Below are 21,430 nucleotides of genomic sequence, written 5' to 3'. Positions count from 1 at the left end.
ATAAGAGAGCGAGAAATTGGGGAGCAGACCGGCAGACACTCCTATAAAGCTGAACCATGGACTTCATGAAGTAAATGAGGATGCCTATCCTGATAAAGAAAGGTATAAAAAGATTGCAGTTAAACTTCTCTATCTATCTCTTACTAAACCGGACATTGCATTTCAGTTGAAAGAATACTTAGATATATAAAGTCATGTCCAAGAAAAGGCTTGTTGATCAGAAATAATGATAAAATGGAAATTGTTCTATATTGATGCAATTAAGGAGGCTCTGTTGGTGATAGGAACTCAGCAACTGGGTATTGTACCTTCATTGGAGTTTGTAGAATTATTATGGCTTCGAATTCTATTGAAGGAATTGGGTGTTGAAGTTGTTGGACCTATCAAGCTCCATGACAATCAATTAGCAATTAATATAACACATAACCTTGTTCAACATTACTGGACAAAACACATTGAGATTGATTTGACACTTTGTTTGAGAGGGAATCATTTCTGCTGACGTGTATTCCTTACATTCCTTCTTGAGGACAACTTGTTGATGTGCTCACTAAAGCATTGCTGAAAGCTAGGTTCGTTAAGTTTCTGGGCAATCTGAGCATGATAAATATCTATGATCAAGTTGAGGGGCAGCATTGTAAGCACTGAGTTTTCTCGGCCCAGCCTATCTATTTTATGTATTGCAGTCTTGTATTGTATTTGTGGGTTTGGGATTCTTATATTTAGTTATCTATTATTTTCTTTTTTTTTTTGTTCTACAGTCTGTTAAGGGCACATGTAAATTTTCACTGTTTTTAAAGCTAATATAAAACCTAATGTGACCTGAACAGCATGTAATAAAAGCTGCCACCACTTCTTCAAACTCTCTTCTCTCTTCAAGCTCTGAATACAAATAACCATATCCAGGAGGAGAATCCATGAATACTTCCTTATGTAAGTCTCCATTCAAGAAGACATTTTTGGCATCTAGTTGATGTAGGTCCCAAGAAAAATTAGTTACGAAAGACAACAAAACTTGTGTGGTGTTTAGCTTTGCTATAGGAGTAAATGTCTCTTTATGGTCAATGCCCTCCTGCATAAATTCCTTTGTTACCATTCTTGTTTTGTATCTTTCATCTGAGCCATCTTCATTATGCTTCACAGTATACACCCATTTACACCCTACAGCACTCATTTCCCTCTGGTAGATCCACTAGTTCTCAAGTTTTGGTTTTCAATAAAGCCTTCAATTCTCTAATACCATATTCTCTGATCTGCACCTGTTTTAGATTAGAAAGGAAGAGGAACAATGGAGAAAACTGAAGGAATGAACAGCAGCAAAAAGTATTCTGGCCAGCCCTAGAATTAGTATTTATATTGGATGCTAATTACACATAAGCGTACAATTATTCCCCTCTTTAGTTACACCACAAACAAATAATAAAAGACCCAAATGGGCCCAAATAATATAAAGCTCAGCTCATGTCAATCACTCATTATGACAGTCTTATATTGCAGGCACAATCCATTAAGGAAATTTACTTACCAGATATCAAAGTATTGTACCAGAAAATCACTGCAAATTTGCAAAAGGTAATTAACATTTTTTTCCTTTTGCTTTTATATCATAAATTAATGTGAAAATTAAAGATATCAAATTATAAAAAATGAACCAATATGAAGAAATTTACCAATTGTTTCTCATCATTTTGTCTCCATTTCTGGTATACTTTGTCATTTTATCACATTACAGCAAGACTCTCTTACACAGCCACCGAAGTCAGAACAAAATAGCAAGTTAAAAACACTTAAGATCATGCTGGATTCGTTTATACATTTTTTGCATCTTCCAAAGAGTAACATTGGACCTTCAGATAAAGAGAAGCTGGATAACTTTGATAGAAATATTATTGGTCTTCTTAACTCCATGAGGGCCAAGAAGCATGTATCTGGAAACCAGCAAGGACAGCAGCAGCTTCGTCCACCTTGTGCTCAGTCACACACCATGCAGCAACAGCAGCAGCAACTACAATCTCAAATTCATTTGATGCCGCCTCATGAAAAACGGATGAACACCCAGATGCAACCAATGAACTTGCAAAGTTCTGTGACATCCATAAAACCAGCTGCTGTAACAAGCATGCGCCATGGTTCCATTCCTCAATCAACCAGTTTGGGTTTTCCAACTGCACAACCAAACATGACAAGTTCACTTCAGAATTTGGAGTCTGGACAAGGAAATGTGCATAGTTCATTGCAGCAAAGAGTTATTGGATCTCTGCAACACAACACTATGATTACAACTCAGCAGGAAAACATTAACTCTGCATCACAAGGCCCTCTGATGTTGCGTCCTAAAATTTATTCCTATCAGCCAAATTCTTATATACTCCAAAACCAACAATTGAGGCAACAACAAGAGCAGCAGGTTATTCAGACACAACAGCTGAAGCAGCAATGTCAACAGCGCCAGGTGCACCGGCAATTGTTTCAGCAACAGAAACCTCAGAATCTGCAGCAGCAGTTACACCAGCAAAAGCAACAGCAACCTGTAGGGAACCACATGTCACTCCATCATATTAATGATGCTGATGACATGAATATGAAACAAGGCATGAGTGTTAAATCAGGAACATTTCAGAAGCCCTACATGGCAGGTCAGCACTCAGTTTATCATAATCAACAGCGAAAACCAAATGCTTCCATTCCTATTGCTTCTCCCCAGCTCCTTCAAGCTACATCCCCTCAAATTTCACAGCATTTTTCACCACAAATTGACCAGCAAAATTTGCATTCTCTGTCAAGATCTGGAACACCGTTACATTCTGCAAATTCACCTTTCGTTGTTGCTTCTCCTTCTACTCCCTTGGCGCCATCTCCTATTCCTGGGGATCTTGAGAAACAATCTCCAGGTGTTTGTTTGCTTTCAAATACTGGAAACACTGGACAACCACAAACAGATATTACACCATCCGAAGGCCAATCCCAACTTCTTTCCATTGCCACACCTGGAATATCACCCTCCCCCTTGCTTGCAGAGTTTACTGGTCCAGACATTGATCAGGGTACTACATCCACTATTAGTTCTGAAAAATCAGGTGCTACAGATCAGCCTCTAGAGCGCTTAATTAAAGTGGTTAGTATGTCTGCTTTTATGTCCATTCTCTTTCTTGGGATGAACTTCCAATTCTAGCTATGCAAATGATAAATTCCTCCATGTTATTTTCTTTATAGAGAGATAAAGAATACTAAAAGAAAATATCATTAAAGAAAATAGAAAAGAACATCTACTAAAAGGAAAAAATAGAAATAACTGAAGAGACTAAAAGCCTACTTATATAATATATATGTATATATATATATGTATATATGTATGTATGTATGTATATATATATTAAAAGAGAAAAAAAATCAGATCTAAGAGTTGGTTGATTCATATCTTCAAAATCTCGAAGGCTGAAGAAACAAATCCATGATAAGGGGCCCTATATTACCCACTTCTACTATCATTCCCTTTTTCCTTCAAAAACTTTCTATTTCTTCCCTTACGGATACCCCAGAAAACTGCATATGGTAAAACATTCCATCATAACTTTTTGTTCTTTCCACCAGATAAATGAGGCTACATAGAAAAACCATCTTGAGGATGAGCAGGACTGAACATATTTGTCCAGACAGAGCAAAGAAATATGACCATATTGTTAGCGTAGGGGTATTTCTGTATTTATACCTTGATTAATGTTGCTGATCTGTAAGGTTGTGTTGGAACAAGTGCTCTTAACTTATGTAAGGGCGCATAGGTCTTTTCGGTTATGTTTTAACAATAATATAAATACTTACTGGCCGACTGGGAGAAGTCAAGTTGACTCTTTCAGTTCGAACCAGAATTCTCTCTTTTCTCTCTCTCTCTCTCTCTCTCTCTCTCTATCACCTTTTCTTCTTCTACGTAACTGAACTCAGTCAGGCCGAACTCTAAGGCAGACCTGAATTCTATCATGGTATCACAGCATCTTGAATCTGCCTAGATTTCTGCTTACCTAGGGTTCATTCTCTGTGCACCCTATCTAGGGTTTTCCTTTTCTTTTTTTCTGTGTCCGATTGGAGATAAGGGAGAGGGCTGAAAAGGAGTGATCGCCCTCTTCCCTTGGAGGTCTCTATGCCTCCAGTCAGGTCGTATGTGGTCAGTTGCTGTGATTTCTGAGATCGCCCTCTCCTAGTCGAGGAAGAATAGAGGGTCGAATTGTGTGGCAGTGGCTGTTGTGTGTGCAGCGGCTGTCATGTGTGGACTGCTTTCCTGGTCGTATGGGTGTTACTTCAGCGATAAGGTACGAGATTTCAGTGCATGATATCTGTTATGGATTAAAAAGGAGGTGTGTTTCAGACCATATGCTAGGGTTTTGGCCAGTAAGTGCTAGGGTTTATGCTAGTTTCTTTGTGCATTTTGAAGGAAGAGATATGATCATATAGTGGTGAGATTTCAGGTAGTTGTAGGAGTAGGGTTTGTGGTGTGAGCACACTTTTCAGCAACAACAAGTGCTGAAATCAGTGTGATAGGTTTGGTCTAGGGTTTGTGGTGTAAAGAGCACACATTCCAGCAACAATAAGTGCTGCAATCAGTGTGACAGGTGTGACCTAATGGTGTGTAGTGTGCAGATCTTTGTGATAATAGAATTCAGCAAGTGGGCAGAATTGGTGATAACATAATGGGAGACAATAATGATTATAAACCTAGTGTGGTGGTGCCTACAAACTACCTGAATGTTCAAATGACCTCCATTAAATTAAATTGAGAGAGTTACGTGCCTTGGGCTAAATCCGTTGAAGTCTTTCTAAAGACAAAGAAGAAGGTAAAACACATCAAAGAGGAGAGACCCTCCTCTAACTCTCACGAGTATGAAGACTGGGAGCAAGAGGATGCTCAGATCATCACATGGTTGTGGAACAGTATGGAACCCAGGATTAGTGTGAACTTCATGTTCCTTGATACTACCAAAGATGTGTGGGACCATGCGAAGAAATTGTATTTGGGGTAGGACAATACAACCAGAGTTTATCAGCTTTATCAAGAGTACTTTGACCTACAACAGGGCAATCAGAGTCTTGAGGAGTACTATGCCAACATGAGGAACATACGTAATGAGTTGAATGTCTATCATCCTCTCACTTATGATGTCAAGATTCAGCAACAACAGGGAGAGCAGCTTGATGTGACTAGATTTTTGGTGGGACTAAAGTCTGAATATGAACCAGTACGGGCTTAGATGTTAGGGGGATTAGCTCTTCCATCCCTAGAAGAGGTATTTGCTCGACTCCGGAGGATTTCTATCGGATCTACTGAGAACTCTAATATCTCAGATAGATCTTCCTTTGCTGCATTGAGAGGCCGTGGTGTTAGAGGTGGAGCTCAGGGAGCTCAGTCTGGCTGTGGTGGTGGTAGTGGTTTTGCATATGGCCAAAATGGCAATGGTGGGTCTACTCATAACTGTGGTGATGGTCGTATTGGGAGCAGAGATTCAGGGGGAGCCCGTGGTAGAGGACGTAGCTCAGGCCCGAGGAAGTGCACTCATTGTGGTATGGATGGACATACCATCAACTATTGTTATGATCTACATGGTCCTCCCTCAATCTGGGCCAATCATGCCGCGACCGGTGACTCAAGTTCCAGCTTTAGACAAGAGAACCATTCATTTGACCAGATGCCTCATACATCCACAGATGGTCCCATGAAGGAGATGGTGAGTGTTCCCCGTGATGAATATGAGGGGTTTATCCAATCACAGCAGAACACGACAACTTTTGCTCACTCAGGTATGGCTTGTTTGACATCTACACCCAATCCCTGGATCATTGACTCTGGAGCCTCCGATCACATGACTTGAACTCCAGATGTGTTTTCCTCCTTATCTCATTGCTCAACATCACAATCTGTCACCCTTGCTAATGGTTCCACATCCTCAATTTGTGGTGTTGGTAATGTTGACTTAGATCCTGTATCCCTCTCTTCAGTTCTGTATGTTCCTAAATTGCCTTTTAACCTTATGTCTGTTAGTAAGCTGACCAAATCACTTAATTGCTCCATTACCTTTTATCCTTCTATGTGTGTTTTTCAGGATCTCAAGACAGAGATGAAGATTGGTGGAGGGCATGAAGCAGGTGGATTGTATTATCTTTACGGTGGTGGTGGTAGAACCTCAACAACTCTCCAGTCATCTCTTTCTCCTCTCTAGTGGCACTGCCGATTTGGTCATCCATCGCTAAAAGTCTTGAAGTCCTTGGTCCCTGAAGGGATGAGAGATCCATTGTATGGACGGCCAAATCTTGCGGAATAAAGGGGCGAATTTCAAAAATATTTATCTCCCTTTCAACTAGGAATCACATTCCCTATTTAGAAAATCATATTTTCAAAGATCAATCTTGAACCATAAACTGAACCAGATCTGAACCAAAAGTAGTAGGAGAAGATTATACTCAATATGGAGAAGTAATATCTCCCAACGAAGGTGTTCACGCCCAAGGAAGGATCCAAAGACTGCTCCCACTGAAGATGGTGTAGTGCAGGATGGAGCAAAATCAACAGTATTCTTCTCCAAGAATTCTATCCTTCGCAAGAAACAACAGGATGGCATGTGAGCACAACTTCCTATCTATTCTTTCTCAAAGAATTGATGTCAAGATCGATCTTGACTTCTCCCACAATTGGAGATCGAACTGGCAAACAGGGCGGCAAGAACAAGGAGGCGGCAAGAAAGAATTCTGCAGGGTTGTTTAATTCTTTCTTTTGTCTTTTTCAGCACTCAAGAGAATGTGAGTATGTCTATTCTAAAAGCTGCCGCCCCCTCCTTATTTGTTTTAACCCCAAAGGATCAGCTCCTAATCCAATTAGGAGTTGTTGATCCAAATCTTATTTGGATCAAAACATCTCTTTAGGTGAAAAGGATTAACCCCTATCTTATCTGCAGATTAGATTAGCTTTCTCCTAATCTCATTAGGAAATTTCTAGACCTGAATCACATTCAGATCTGGACTCTCTGAATGGATAGGGTCAAGACCCTATCCTATCTACTAATCCATCTTAGAATTGGCCCCATATTTAACTAATTAAATAGCCCAGTTCGAAATGGGCTTTAGGCCCATTAAGCTTATGTGCTTACTTAACCTTCCTAATTGCTGCCCAGTTGGGCTTCCTTGTTTGGTGTGCGACCCAAGCATTGATCTACACATCATCCACATGGGTTCGGCCCAGCCTTTGTTACAAGGGCTGGCCGAATACACTGTTATGGACAGTGCACCCCCTGAAACCCATCAAATGGGCTCTATGGGCCCAACACTTACCCTAAGTGGTCCCTGGGCCAAGCCACCTTGTAACACCCAGGAACTGTGGGCAGATGCAAGATTAGCCCATCAGGTATTATTCTCAATGGTCTTACACTTAACCTCTCAGCCTATAATGATCATACACTGCCCGACAAGAGAGAACCTTTCCCTCGGCTGCAAGGAACAGTGTTGCACTCTCTACTTATCTAGATCCCGGGAATTAAAACCTTTTTGCAAACCTTTTAGAAACCATAATATATATACTTTTATATCTCATATAAAATATACTTTGCAAAACAAATCTCAACGATTGAAATCGGCTGCCGGCAGTCTTGGTTTCCATCAGTGAGAGTGCATCCCCGATCATTACCTTTGTCCAACAAAGGGGCTGATCTTGTCACTATGATCACCCACTCAAATGAATTCTCAGACTGTCCCAACATACCCAGGTTTTGACCCCCGCTAAGGATCTCACTGATTGGTACATCAAAGACAGCCCAATCTGACACCTAGTGCAGTATCATAATCGAGTCTAGGGGTCGGGTGTAACTTTCCAGTTTTGCCCATCAATCTCCAAGGTCCAAGGCAATACTAGAAATCTGGTCCAGTTCAAAGATTCAATTAATCCTACACTGTATGCACCTAGGGTCTCACCTTGGCAGCTGAGACAGGCCACCCCAACCAACTTGGTGGCACAACAGTATCAGTCTTATAAGGATAGGTCTCCCCAGACCGATCCACTGGCTGTGAACATTCTAAACTAACACGAGTCTCATTAAGTGTCCAGTTTAAGGGTATTACACAAAAACATACCAAGGGAACATGAATCAAATATGTACTTTTATTCATTTACAATAAACTCATAAAGTACATCATTCTGATTGAAGCTAAGGGCATACAAAACTGTCTAACAGTCCTGTCCTTGAGTCGGCTTTCTGTTTTGGATTGTGAGTCGTGTCAGTTTGGGAAACACCATCGTGTTCTCTTTGGTTCTAGGGTTGATAACCGTGTGTCGAGTCCTTTTTCTTTAGTTCATTCAGATGTTTGGGGTCCTTATAAAGTGATGTCATATAATGGATGCAGATATTGTCATTTTTGTGAATGATTTTTCAAGGATGACGTGGCTCTATTTAATTAAAGAAAGAAGTGAATTGTTTACCATTTTCCAAAAATTTTATGCGGAGATTCATAACCAATTTGGTACCCACATCAAAGTTTTTCGTTCTGATAATGGCCGTGAATATTTATCCTCATCATTTCAGGAATACCTGGACCAATACGGCATTATACATCAGACCTCGTGTACCTACACCCCACAACAAAACGGGGTGGCTGAAAGAAAGAATCGCCATCTCCTTGAAACAGCAAGATCCCTAATGCATCACATGCATGTTCCCAAACCCTTTTGGAATGATGTAGTGCTTACCTCTTGTTTTCTGATTAATCGGATGTCCACGTTCATCCTTGATGGTCATTCTCCATTTCAGGTCTTGTTTCCCACTTTGTCTCTGTTCTCTCTTACGCCGAGAGTTTTTGGGTGTGTCTGCTTCGTCTATAATTTGGGTCCCGGGAATGACAAGTTCGATGCCCATTCTCTCAAGTGCACCTTCTTGGCTATTCTCGGACCCAGAAAGGGTATAGGTGTTACCATCCTAGTTCTCGACGGTCCTTTGTTTGTGCTAATGTTGGTTTCTTTGAGTCTACTCTGTTCTTTTTGGGGTCCGGTGATGCTTCTTCCTCCTCATCACCTCCTCCTCTTCCACTTCCCGTTGTCGATCCTCCTTCCTTTGTTCCAGTTGTGACCAAATCCTTGCCTCCGGTGCCACCACCTGTTGAACGCCCACCTATCTGTCATGTGTATACACATCGCCCATGCGCACTAGCTACTACTTCTCCGGTTACATCTCCGTCGACGGATCCAGCACCAGACCCGCACTTAGCATCTGAGCTTGATCTACCCATTGCTTTGCAGAAAGGTAAACATACTTGCACCCTTCATCCCATTTCTAATTATGTTTCTTTGACTCACCTTTCCGCTTCCCATCGCCAGTTTGTTACCTTGTTATCATCAGTTATTGTTCCTAAAGATGTCCAGGAAGCCCTTGCCTCTCCAGGGTGGTGTCGTGCCATGGAAGAAGAACTCTCAGCCCTTCATTATAATCATACTTGGGACCTCACTGCTCTTCCTCCTTAGAAGCAAGTTGTTGGTTGTAAATGGGTTTATACGGTTAAGTATTTGCCTGGTGGTAGTGTTGAACGCCTGAAAGCACGGTTAGTTGCAAAAGGGTACTCCCAAACCTATGGTATTGACTACACAGAGACCTTCTCACCGGTTGCTAAGATAGGGTCAGTTCGTGTTGTGATCTCTCTTGTAGCCATGTATGAGTGGCCACTATATCAGCTTGATATCAAGAATGCCTTTTTGCATGGTGACTTACTCGAGGAGGTATACATGGAGTAACCTCCAGGGTTTGTTGCTCAGGGGGAGGATGGTAAGGTGTGCAGACTAAAGAAGGCTATATATGGGCTTAAATAGTCTCCTCGAGCATGGTTTAGTAGGTTCAGTGAGGTGGTAAAGAAATTGGTATGAAACAGTGCAAAGTTGATCATTCTGTATTTAGTCATGACTCTCTGGGAGGAAAAATACTGTTAGTGGTGTATGTAGATGATATTGTTATTACTGGGAATGATAACATTGATATTGACAGGCTGAAGACTTATCTACAGGATCACTTTCAGACAAAGGATTTGGGTAAACTGAAATACTTCTTGGGGATAGAAGTAGCGAGATCCAATTATGGGATTAACCTGTGCCAGAGGAAGTATGTGCTTGATTTGCTGGAAGAAACAGGCCTGTTGGGTGACAAACCAGCTGACACACCCATGGACACAAATACCAAGCTAAGTAGTGATATGGGTGAAGTGTTTGAAGACCCTTGCAGATACCGACGATTTGTGGGCAAACTGAACTACCTAACCATCACCAGACCAGACATCTCATTTGCAGTTAGTGCGGTAAGCCAATTCATGCAAAAACCTCTGACTCCTCATTGGAATGCAGTTTTGAGAATTGTGAAGTATCTAAAAGGGGCTCCGGGTTGCGGTCTGATATACAAGAGTGGGGGAAAACTTGAAATAGAAGGGTATTCTGATGTTGATTGGGCCGGGTCTATGTCTGATAGGCGGTCTACTACAAGCTATTGCACATTTTTGGGAGGTAACCTAGTAACGTGGAAAAGTTAGAAGCAGACGGTTGTGGCAAGAAGCAGTGCAGAAGCAGAATATAGGGCTATGGCGCACACCGCTTGTGAATTAGTGTGGCTAAGGAACCTTCTACAGGAAGTAGGGTACAACATTAACACTCCAATGAAGCTCTATTGTGATAATCGGGCTGCAGTTCATATCTCCTCTAATCCAGTGTTTCATGAAAGGACCAAGCACATTGAGGTTGACTATCACTTTGTGAGGGAGGAGGTGCTGAATGGAGAGCTAGACACTACACATGTTAATACAGGAAATCAGTGGGCTGACTTATTTACAAAAGGCTTGAGTCGGGGAAGAGTGGACTACATATGTAACAAGCTGGGAGTATATGATATATACTCACCAGCTTGAGGGGGAGTGTTAGCGTAGGGGTATTTCTGTCTTTATACCTTGATTAATGTTGCTGATCTATAAGGTTGTGTTGGAACAAGTGCTCTTAACTTAAGTAAGGGCACATAGGTCTTTTTAGTTATGTTTTAATAATAATATAAATATTTACTGGCCGACTGAGAGAAGTCAAGTTGACTCTTTCAATTCGAACCAGAATTCTCTCTTCTCTCTTTCTCTCTCTCTCTCTCTCTCTCTCACCTTTTCTTCTTCTACATAACTGAACTCAGGCCGGAGTCTAAGGCAGACCTGAATTCTATCACATATAAACTCTTCTTGATTGAAGCACACGATATAAAGAAATTCCAATAAACATGGAAATGCCTCCACCCTAGATATGGATTTCTCAAAGTTCATTTGGAGCCACTTTATTTCTAATGCTTTCATCATAAGTGGACTTCCAAATAAAGGATCTTAGGATGTTCTTCTACCACATTTGCACCAGGTGATGAAGGCAAAATCCTTGAGGCTTCTGACCTGATGAACATATTTGTACACTCCACTTCTTCCATCAAGCAAAGTTCTAAATGTTTGCACCACCTGTTCTTCTCTTCAAAACACTGATTCACTATCAAATTTCTAGATCTCAACCTATACAATCTTGGACATAGATCCACATAACATTGCTGGCTTACACAACCCATTCTCCATATACCTAACTATAGAACCTTCACCTTCCAAAAACTTATTATGTGCAAGGAATTGCTGAAATTTTATTGTTACCTTCCATAAGCAAGCTCCATAACACGTAGAAACCTCTCTAAATCCAACTCAAAGAAAATGGGCATCTTTGTGGACCTCCTTGACCCAATGGGAATCTTTGTGAAGTTTACTTCAGTTTAATTGGCTGTGTGCTAAATATCTTTGATGTTCCAACTTTTCAGGTTAAATCTATATCATCTAAAGCATTGGGTGCTTCTATGGGTGAGATTAAGTCAGTTGTTAATATTGATAGAATAACAGGGTCAGAACCTAGCAAGGAATCCATACATTCTATTAATGAGGATTTGGTGGAAATGCAAAAGCTTCATTTGCAAAGAAGAAAATTCTTCTCACAAGATGTCATATTTCAATGCCTTGATACTTTGGTGGTTGAAGCCTTTGGTTGCAGCAATGATGACCAACCTTTGAGTCATGTGAAGAAAATAGATTCTGTTGATCAGGTCATGGAAGACAAAAGGTATGCAACAAAGAAAATGAAGCGTCAGACAAGTTCAATGCCCTTGAATGATGTCTCATCGAGCATTACAGATGATGATTTCGAGCAGTTACACTCTCTGGAAGTGTGTGAGTTCAATTCAACTGCGACATCTAGGATCAAAAGACCTAGAATTGAGGTATGATGTTTGTTGTTATGCTTTGTTCTATGATATTACAAGCTATTAATGAAGTTGTCTATGTGGTTGCATAATTTTGTTGTCTCTAGTCATATAAAGAAGTTTCTCCTGACCATCAAACCTGCTATTTGAATCATGTCCACAATATCAGTGATATTTGGTGAAATCTCCCCATTCATCAGGGATCGATTCAAAATATCAAAATTTTTTCCTATTTTTTGATAAAAAAAGCTGAATGTATTTCATTAAATAAGAAAGAACACCAAACTGCTAATCAAGGTGGGCAGCAGGCCAATGAGTACAAAGCAGCTTTTATCAAAAGAAGCCTAAAAAGCAGAAAAAAAAAGAAATAGGAACAAATCTGTTGCAGATTACAACCTGGCCCCAAGTAGCCCCATTCAAGGATATCCCTCCCAATCCTATCTCTTGCCAAAGAATCAGCCACCCTTAATTGCACGGGATCTGATCCTGGGTCCTCATCCAGCATATAATATTTTGGAAATCACCCTCAACTAAAATATTCCTCATTCCCTGCAGAACCATTAGTTTTAAGCTTTGAATCCCGAAGAGTTTGCATGGTTGATTGCATTGGGCAGTATTTTAACTCAATCCTATTTCATTAAAGTCTTTTCCTAAAGGAATAAATGAGGATTTGGTGATTGGATAATAATTGACTTGCTATTTTGATAAAAGGAAGAAATTCAAATGGTTGACACAAGACATGGAAATAGTGGTTTAATGTGGGCCATTTGGGCCCACATTTTCGTGCTGCCCATACTGTATTGGGTCGTGCTGGCCTAGCAAGGCTCGTATAGGTTAGGGGTGGAGCCCGAGATGAGTTGGGGCCTCAGACTGGGAAAGGCCAGGCTGACCTGTATTATTCCATTTCAAAAAAGTAAAAACTCAAAAAATAATGAAAATTTGAAGGGAAAAAATGACAAATTCAATTATTGTAGAAACAATTTGAAAAAAAAGTCATCTTAAAATTTTATTCTATACGAATAATCAATTCATACAATCAAAATATAAAATGATTAAATGAAATTGAAAAAATGCTATAACAAAATTGAAAATAAAAATATACAATGAAATTGAAATAAATTACTAATAACTTATAAGGTACAAATAAAATTGTAAAGTTCAAAATTTAAAATAATCTAAAAAATTTTCTTCGAGTCTTACTTTCCTCTTCTCCTGGTGATACATTGGATGGCATGTCATGCCCCCTTTTATCTTGTAGTATATCTTTTGCATCCAACCAATCTTTGAAACAAATGCACATCTACAATGTTTCATCTATCATTTGACTTCCCTTATCTAGCAACATGTTTCTTGTACTAAAACAAGATTCCAATGCTATTATGAACATCAGAGGGGTTACTTGATCACGTGCCATAGCAGCAAGAACGGGATAATTATTTTCTTGAGCTCTCCACTAGGCTAAAATATCAAAGTTTCCTATGTTGGACTGTAGAGAGGATGAGGGGTAATTTTGTAATTTTACCTTCTTTTATATGGTTCTTTTGTATATCTCTTTGTACATTACTGTACATATTTTACACTTGTAAGGACATAACTGTCCATTCTCACATTAATATATAAATATCTTTTTTCTGGGTGTGTGGGACTGTACACATCCATCCATTTTCATGTGACTCTCTTGTCTCTTCACTTCTTCGACTGAAACTGACATGGTATCAAAGCAGGTTGCTCTCTGATCTTATTCTTGCTTCTTTATCACTTTCTGTGGCTAGTAATTTCATCTCTCTACTGAGATCTACTGAACCCTTCAATCGGTGGAGTGTATAGGGTTGTTTTTGATCAACCCTACCTACTGTACAGATAAAGTTTGAACTCCGCATGAGAGATTTCACTAGATCTCTCTTGGGAGATCTCAGATCAGGGCCAAACTTCAGATCTGGTGTCAAATATCTCTTGATTTGGTGAAGTTTTGATCCTCTTCCTTGGGCAGCTACTACTTATAGTTTCCTTTTTTGGACTGTTGATTTTTCAACTTAGGTTTCAGACTTTGTTTTCTTACTCTAAGGGTCTTAGTGATTCCTGGTGATTATTATCTCACTCTCAAGGTATTCCTCTTGACTTCTGGTTATTGTTATAGTCTTTCTTTGGTTTCTTGACTGCATATGGGATCTGAAAGGAGTGACATCATATCTGTGAAATTCGATGGAACAAACTATGCTCTCTGGAAATTATATTTCCAATTATTTGTTGAAGGGAAGGGTATGCGGGGCTATCTGGATGGTACCACAGCCATTCCTGATGCTACAGATGCTAAAGGGCTGAAACAGTGGAAAATCAGTAATGCCCAAATAGTTTCCTAGATATTAAGTTCAATTGCTGTTGATGTAGCTATCCATATGAGGGGCCTGAAAACTGCTAAGGAGATGTATGACTACCTTGAGAAGGTGTATCAGCAGTCAAATACGTCCAGACAATGTCAGATTGAAATGGACAAATTTTCATATACCCAGGGGGAGAGAAGAATGCAGGAATATTATGTTGGTTTTGTTAATCTATGGACAAAATATGAACTTGTTCATCTTGGGGCCACAACGACTGATTATTGTGACAACTATGAAAAGGCATTTCGATCAAAAGAAGATCATGCACTTTCTTATGAACCTTAGACCCGACTATGAGTTGATAAGATGTAGCATACTCAGCAGGGAAAATGTGTCTGACCTGGACACCGTATCGGGTAAACTATTATGGGAGGAGACTAGACTATACACTCAGTCCTCCCTTAATAGCAAGAAAAAACATGGACATGATACAGTTTTTCTAGCTGTAAATAGGTAGATTAATCCTATTCAGTTCTAGGTTCAAAGTATGTAAGAGGAAGAAGAAGAAAAAGAAAAGAATAAGGGTTCGGCCAGGAGAGAAAAAGCCACCTAGCCCAGCCGACTCACTTTGTATTTATAATGTGTAATCAGAATTACAAAAGACAGTATTGTCCCTTATTAGAGATGGGACACATAACTTAAACTTGAATAAAACAGACCATTCACTTTTTATTAGATAGAGAAAAGACCAAAAGTACCCCTATACCAATGAGGAGCAACCCCTATTTTCTGTGTTTCCCTCTTGACTGTACTGTTCAAAGAGGGAGTCATTCTGCTATTACGTAGATACGATATCCATGATATACTGGAGGCGGCATAGACATAGTAGTTGTCCATAGAGGTACTATGCATAATAAGATCTTGCTTCGGGTGATCCACATGATATGCCAGTCAAGAAGAAATCTCATCAATAGATTGAACGGTAGATAAAGGATCAGAGGATGAGAGGGGCCCAATATGGACCGATAACGGATGGCCCCCGCCAACTACTTATCTTTCTCCCTCGCATTCAATTCATGACCTAACGACTATCCCGGTTTTGGGGAGGGAATCACTTGCTGGATCGAACCCAAGGATAGGTTTGATCGGCCTGGCCTTAGTGGTGGATCGAATGAACACTCAACTGCGTCATCACAGCAACGGCAAATCGCTTCTACCGAGTTCCCCAACAGCAGCTTTGCTTAGTATCTTAACTCTTTCTACTGGCGTGGCGCTGCTGGATGCTTCTGGGGAGGAATACAAAAAAAGCTTATGATGAGCATATATTTGAGTCGATCATTTCCAAGATCTAATTCCAGTTTTTTCTTATGTAGTGGAAACGCATCACAATCTGCAGTTTTACACTTAAGGGAAGAGCTCGCTAAGGCGCTGCAATGCGTCAGGTTGCTCAAAGCCCAAGAGCATGCGAAGAAAGCCCCAACTCTAAACCAAATATGGGTACCAATCCTGTAGTTTTCTTCGCTTGCTCAGTGTGCCCCCCTTTCGTCGAGTGCCCCGCCCGGTTCACTGGGCTGTTGGCCTACCAAGCACTTGCCCGCTGGCAAACACCATAGAGGGCACGCAGAGGTCAGTATCACTATATTGAGCTTGCGGTGTGAAGGCCCTAGAGAGCGATCCTAGCGTCTCTTGGTATCCTCGTCGCCCTCACTGGCAAGTCACCATCCTCTTGCACTAACAAGAAAAAAGCAAAAGAAACAAAGAAAGTACCGCATCTCGCTCCTTTTTAGGGGGGTAAGAGAGAGGGAAAAAGAAAGCAAAAGAAAGTATCCACGTGCATCATTCCAGGTATGGATACCCTGGAAGGCATCCTTAGACGAAAGAGTGGTCTTTCAGGATTGGTCGTTGTGTGTCACCACCTCCCACCTATCCTACACATTCGATCAAGGTTGTCACTGCGAAGCTATAGTCAAGGTGCACGGGGTCTTACCGTCTAGCCGTTGGTACTCCGCATCTTCACGGAGAATTCAATTTCACCGGGTCCATGTCGGAGATAGCGGGGCAGTCGTTACACCATTCGTGCAGGTCGCTACTTATGCGACAAGGAATTTCGCTACCGGGGCTTCCATTCAAAGCTTATAACACTTCTCCTTCCGACCTTCCAGCACCGGGCAGGTGTCAGACTCTATACATCGTGTTACCAACACTCCCCCTTAAGTTGGAGAATATATGCCATATAGTCCCAGCTTGTCACATATGTAATCTATGTAATCTACTCTGCCCCGAGACAGCTCATTTGTAAATAGATATGCCCACTGGTTTCCTAAACTCACATGAGATGTTTTTTTTTTTTTGATCAATCATGAGATGTAGTTATCACTCCACTGATCACTTTTTCTCTTACAAAGTGGCAATCGACTTTAATATGCTTTGTTCTCTCATGGAAGATTGGATTAGAAGAGATGTGTACAACAGATTAATTATCACAGTATAACCTCATGGGTCTGTCAATTGAGAACCCCATCTCTTGTAACAATTTCTTCAACCATACTAGTTCATATGTAGTATGAGCCATAGCCCTGTACTCAGCTTCTACACAACTCCTTGCCACCACTGTTTGTTTCTTGCTCTTCCAAGTTACCAGATTGCCACCAAGGAAGGTACGCTATCTTGTAGTGGACCTTCTGTCTGACACAAAACCAGCCCAATCAGCATCTATATACCCTTCTATCTCAAGAATTCCTCCACTTTTGTATAACAGACCACGACCTAGCACCCTTCAGATACCTAATTATCCTTATAACTGCTTCCCAATGAGGAACCCGAGGATGTTGCATAAACTGACTCACCATACTTACAGCAAATGATATATCTGGCTGTGTGATAGTTAGATAGTTCAATTTTCCCACCAACCTCTTGTACCTTCCAGGATCATCAAACTCTTCACCTGCATCAAACTCAACTTAGCATTTGGTTCCATAAGTGTTTTGGCTGGTTTGGCACCTAACAACCCTATTTCTTCAAGCAGGTCAATGACATATTTCCTTGACATATGTTAATTCCATGTCTTAACCTTGCAACTTCTATTCGCAGGAAGTATTTTAGCTTACCTAGATCCTTCGTGTGGAAGTGATCCTGTAGGAAGTTTTTCAATTTGTCAATCCCATTGTTGTCATTGCCAGTTATGACAATATCGTCCACATAGACAACTAGCAAGATTTTCCCATCTTTTGAGTCATGGTTGAACACATAATGATCTACTTGACTCTGTTTCATCCCAAAGTTTTTCACTACTTCACTAAATCTCCAAAACCACGCACATGGAGATTGTTTCAGCCCATAAATTGCCTTTTTAGGTCTACAAACCTTACCATCCTCCCCCTGAGCAACAAACCCTAGTGGTTGCTCCATATATACTTCCTCAATTAGATCACCGTGCAAGAAGGCATTCTTGATGTCAAGTTGTGAGAGGCTAGTCATACATTGTTGCTAATGAAATCAATACTCGAACTGAGCCAATTTTAGCCACAGGAGAAAATGTCTCCATATAGTCAACACCATACAATTGAGAATATCCCTTGGCAACTAACCTGGCCTTTAATCGTTCCACACTGCCTTCTGAAAGATACTTCACTGTGTAGACCCACTTACACCCAACAACATGCTTACCGGGGAGTAGTAAGTTCCCACGTGTGATTGTGTTGTAAAGCAGATAATTCCTCTTCCATTGCTTGTCACCACCTTGGAGAGGTAAGAGCTTCCTGGACAGTTTTGGGAGTGGAAACAGAGGATAGCAAGGATATAAAATGGCGATGGGAAGAAGAAAGGTGAGCTTCCATTGCTTCGGGTTGACGGTTTGACTGTTCGGTTCAAAAGAACATCATGTTCTGACAACAAAAATTTAAAGTAAAAAATGCCCAAAAACCATTTAATGGGTCAACAGGTCGATGGTTTGACTACTCGGGTCAATGGGTTATTGACCGACTCAATAGTTTTTGTCCAAGGATCGGGTTTGGGGTAAAAGGGAACCAGTTGCCTAGACAGTTCCCGGGTCGAACGGTCTGCCCGTCTGGGTCAATGGTGGTTTGAAAACCATGGTTTGAACTCTGAAGTATCTATGTTATGCTGGGAGGACTACTTTTTCCAAACTTTCAGATGTGATTCAAACCAATAAAATTAGCAGAATGTTTTAGATTAAAGCAAAAGAAAGTAAGGAAGAAGAGGAAGACAGCAAGAAGAAGAAGAAAGATTGGAGAAGAAAGGGGTTCGATAATCTCCTCTTTTACCCCACTAATCTTTTAATAAACTTACTTAAGTTACAAAATTTACAAGGTTGCCCTTAAGTGGGCATCCACCTCAGCACTATACTTGGAAAAAATAAACAAGAGCTAAAGGCCCAATAAGAAAACATAACAAGAAAGAACTAATAAGAAAGACACTAATGGGCTAGGGCCCATTCAGCCCAATCTCTCTACAATCCCCCTCAAGCTGAGCATAGATATCTATCATGCCCAGCTTGCTTATATAGTGAACCAGCTTTCCTTTAGGAACACCTTTTGTCAAAACACCAGCCAACTATTCCTCAAAAGCAACAAATGGTAGATAGACTTCTCTTGAGGCAACTCTCTCTCATATAAAATGCTTGTCAACTTCAATGTGCTTAGTTCTGTCATGTTAAATAGGATTATGTGCAATGTTAATAGCAACCTGGTTGTCACAGTATAACATCATTGGCTTCTCACAGTCTATACCCAATTCATCTAAAAGTGATCTCAACCACAAAAGTTCAAAAACTTCATGTGGTATTGCCCTGTACTCTACTTCAGTTGAGGATCTTGCCACTACAAACTGCTTCTTACTCCTCCATGATACAATGTTCCCTGCTACCATAGCACAGTAACCTGAAGTGGGCCTCCTATCATCAATACATCCAGCCTAGTCAGCATCAGTGTATGCTTCCATTTTCATGTGTCCATGCTTAGCAAACAAGATACCTTTCCCTGGAGTCCCTTTTAGATAGCACAAAACTCTCTCAGCAGCTATTAAATGTGCATCTGTGGGAGAATGCATAAATTGGCTGATTACACTAACTGCATAGGAAATATCTAGCCGAGTCATGCAAATGTATAATAACTTCCCAACCAGTCTCTGGAACACTCTCTTATCAGGCAATAGTTCACCTTCAGTAGCTGGTAACTTATGATTTAGGTCTATAGGAGTAGAAGCAGGTCAAGCCCCCAGTTTGCCAGTCTTTGCAAGGAGATCAAGAATATACTTCCGTTGAGAAATGAAGATACTATCCTTAGATCTGGCAACTTCAATTCCCAAGAAATATCTGAGTTCTCCCAAGTCTTTAATTTCAAACTCAGTGTTAAGAAAGCTTTTGAGATGAACAACTTCCCGAGTATTATTACCAATAACCACAATATCATCAACATAGACAATCAGAAGGGTCATAAGGAATCTCTCCTCTTAACAAACAATGTATGATCTGATTGAGTCTATACGTACCCAAAAGCAACAAGAGAAGCCTGAAATCTATCAAACCAGGCTCTAAGAGGTTGTTTAAGGCCATAAAGAGACTTCTTTAGTTTATAGACCTTTCCTTGCATCTCCTTCCCATACACCCCTGGAGGCAAAGACATATAGACCTCTTCATGTAGGTCCCCATTCAAAAAAGCATTCTTTACATCAAACTGATGAAGAAGCCAATCAAAACCAGTAGCTAAAGATAACAAAACTTGAATTGGAGTCATCTTGGCTACTGGGACAAAAGTTTCTAAGTAGTCAGTACCATACATCTGGGTATATCCTTTAGCAACCAAATAGGCCTTATATCTCTCAATAGTACCATCAGAATGATACTTAATAGTGAACACCCACTTACAGGCAACCTGTTCCTTTCCCTCAAGCAAATCCACAATTTCCTAGGTATTGTTCTTATGCAAAGCATGTAGTTCAGTCATCAAAGCACCCCTCCATTCTGGTTTTGACAAGGCATTTGAGACAGATCTAGGAGTCACATGTGTGGAAACAAAGGCAAGGAAGGAATAGTAGGAAGGGGAAAGAAGGTTGTAGGACAGGTGTTTGGAAATGCAATGAGCTGTACATTTCCATTTGCCTTTGCGAAGGGCAATAGGGAGATCAAGGTCAGGGAAGGTATCCGAAGTAGTAGAAGAGGGCTGACCAGTTACCTCAGTAGTGATGGGAGGAGCAAGAGGCACATTTGAAGGCGTGGAAACAACTTTCATGTCTCTGAGTCTTTGTCTCTGGTACCACCTCTGGATAATAGGATGGGAAGGAAAAGTATGAGGATGAATAGGAGGAGGAGGGGGAGTAAGGATAGATGACTCGACTAGAGGAGACTCTATAGAAGATTTAATGGGAATTGGAAGAGGAACAGATGGTGACAATGCAAACAATTCCTTTGAATGCTCCCCCTCAAGAGAAGTACCAAAGAAAGGAATAAACTCTACAAATGTGACATCTTTAGAAACAAAGCGAGTGCCACGAACTAGATCAAAACAACAGTACCCCTTCTGTGTAGAGGCATATCCAAAAAAGGCACACTTGTATGCTTTAGGCTCATGCTTATGTCTTTAATGACTATGAACATGAACATAGCAAGTGCACCCAAACAACCTGAGAGGAAGAGAAAAGAGATCCTCATTTGGGAAAAACAAGCTAAAGGGAGTTTTAAACCCCAAAACCCGAGAAGGCATTTGGTTTATCAAGTATGTAGCTGTAAGGACAACATCACCCTAAAACTTAACAGGAACATGGGAAGCAAAAAGAAGGCTCCTCGCAACCTTAACCACATGTCTATTCTTCCTTTTTGCCACTCCATTT

General features: G+C 40.6%; 1 protein-coding gene across 7 annotated transcripts in view; it reads left to right on the top strand.

Moving 5' to 3' along the window:
* Positions 1-21,430, top strand: part of LOC148845490 (mediator of RNA polymerase II transcription subunit 15a-like) — a 122,292-nt gene that overhangs the window by 53,084 nt on the left and 47,778 nt on the right. For 6 of the 7 annotated variants that reach the window (XM_088953182.1, XM_088953185.1, XM_088953189.1 and 3 more), the window contains 3 exons: positions 1,498-1,572; positions 1,733-3,115; positions 11,829-12,281. In XM_088953182.1, coding sequence (XP_088809308.1) covers positions 1,498-1,572; positions 1,733-3,115; positions 11,829-12,281 — 1,911 coding nt within the window. The remainder of the gene's footprint in view (positions 1-1,497; positions 1,573-1,732; positions 3,116-11,828; positions 12,282-21,430) is intronic. The other variant, XM_088953188.1, reaches the window with a different exon arrangement.

This window comes from Nelumbo lutea, chromosome 7 (genome assembly GCF_056320005.1).
Source record: "Nelumbo lutea isolate HS-2025 chromosome 7, American lotus-T2T, whole genome shotgun sequence".
Taxonomy (NCBI): Eukaryota; Viridiplantae; Streptophyta; class Magnoliopsida; order Proteales; family Nelumbonaceae; genus Nelumbo; species Nelumbo lutea.
Note: the sequence above shows the minus strand (reverse complement) of the source record. Positions and strands in the feature narration are given on the sequence as shown.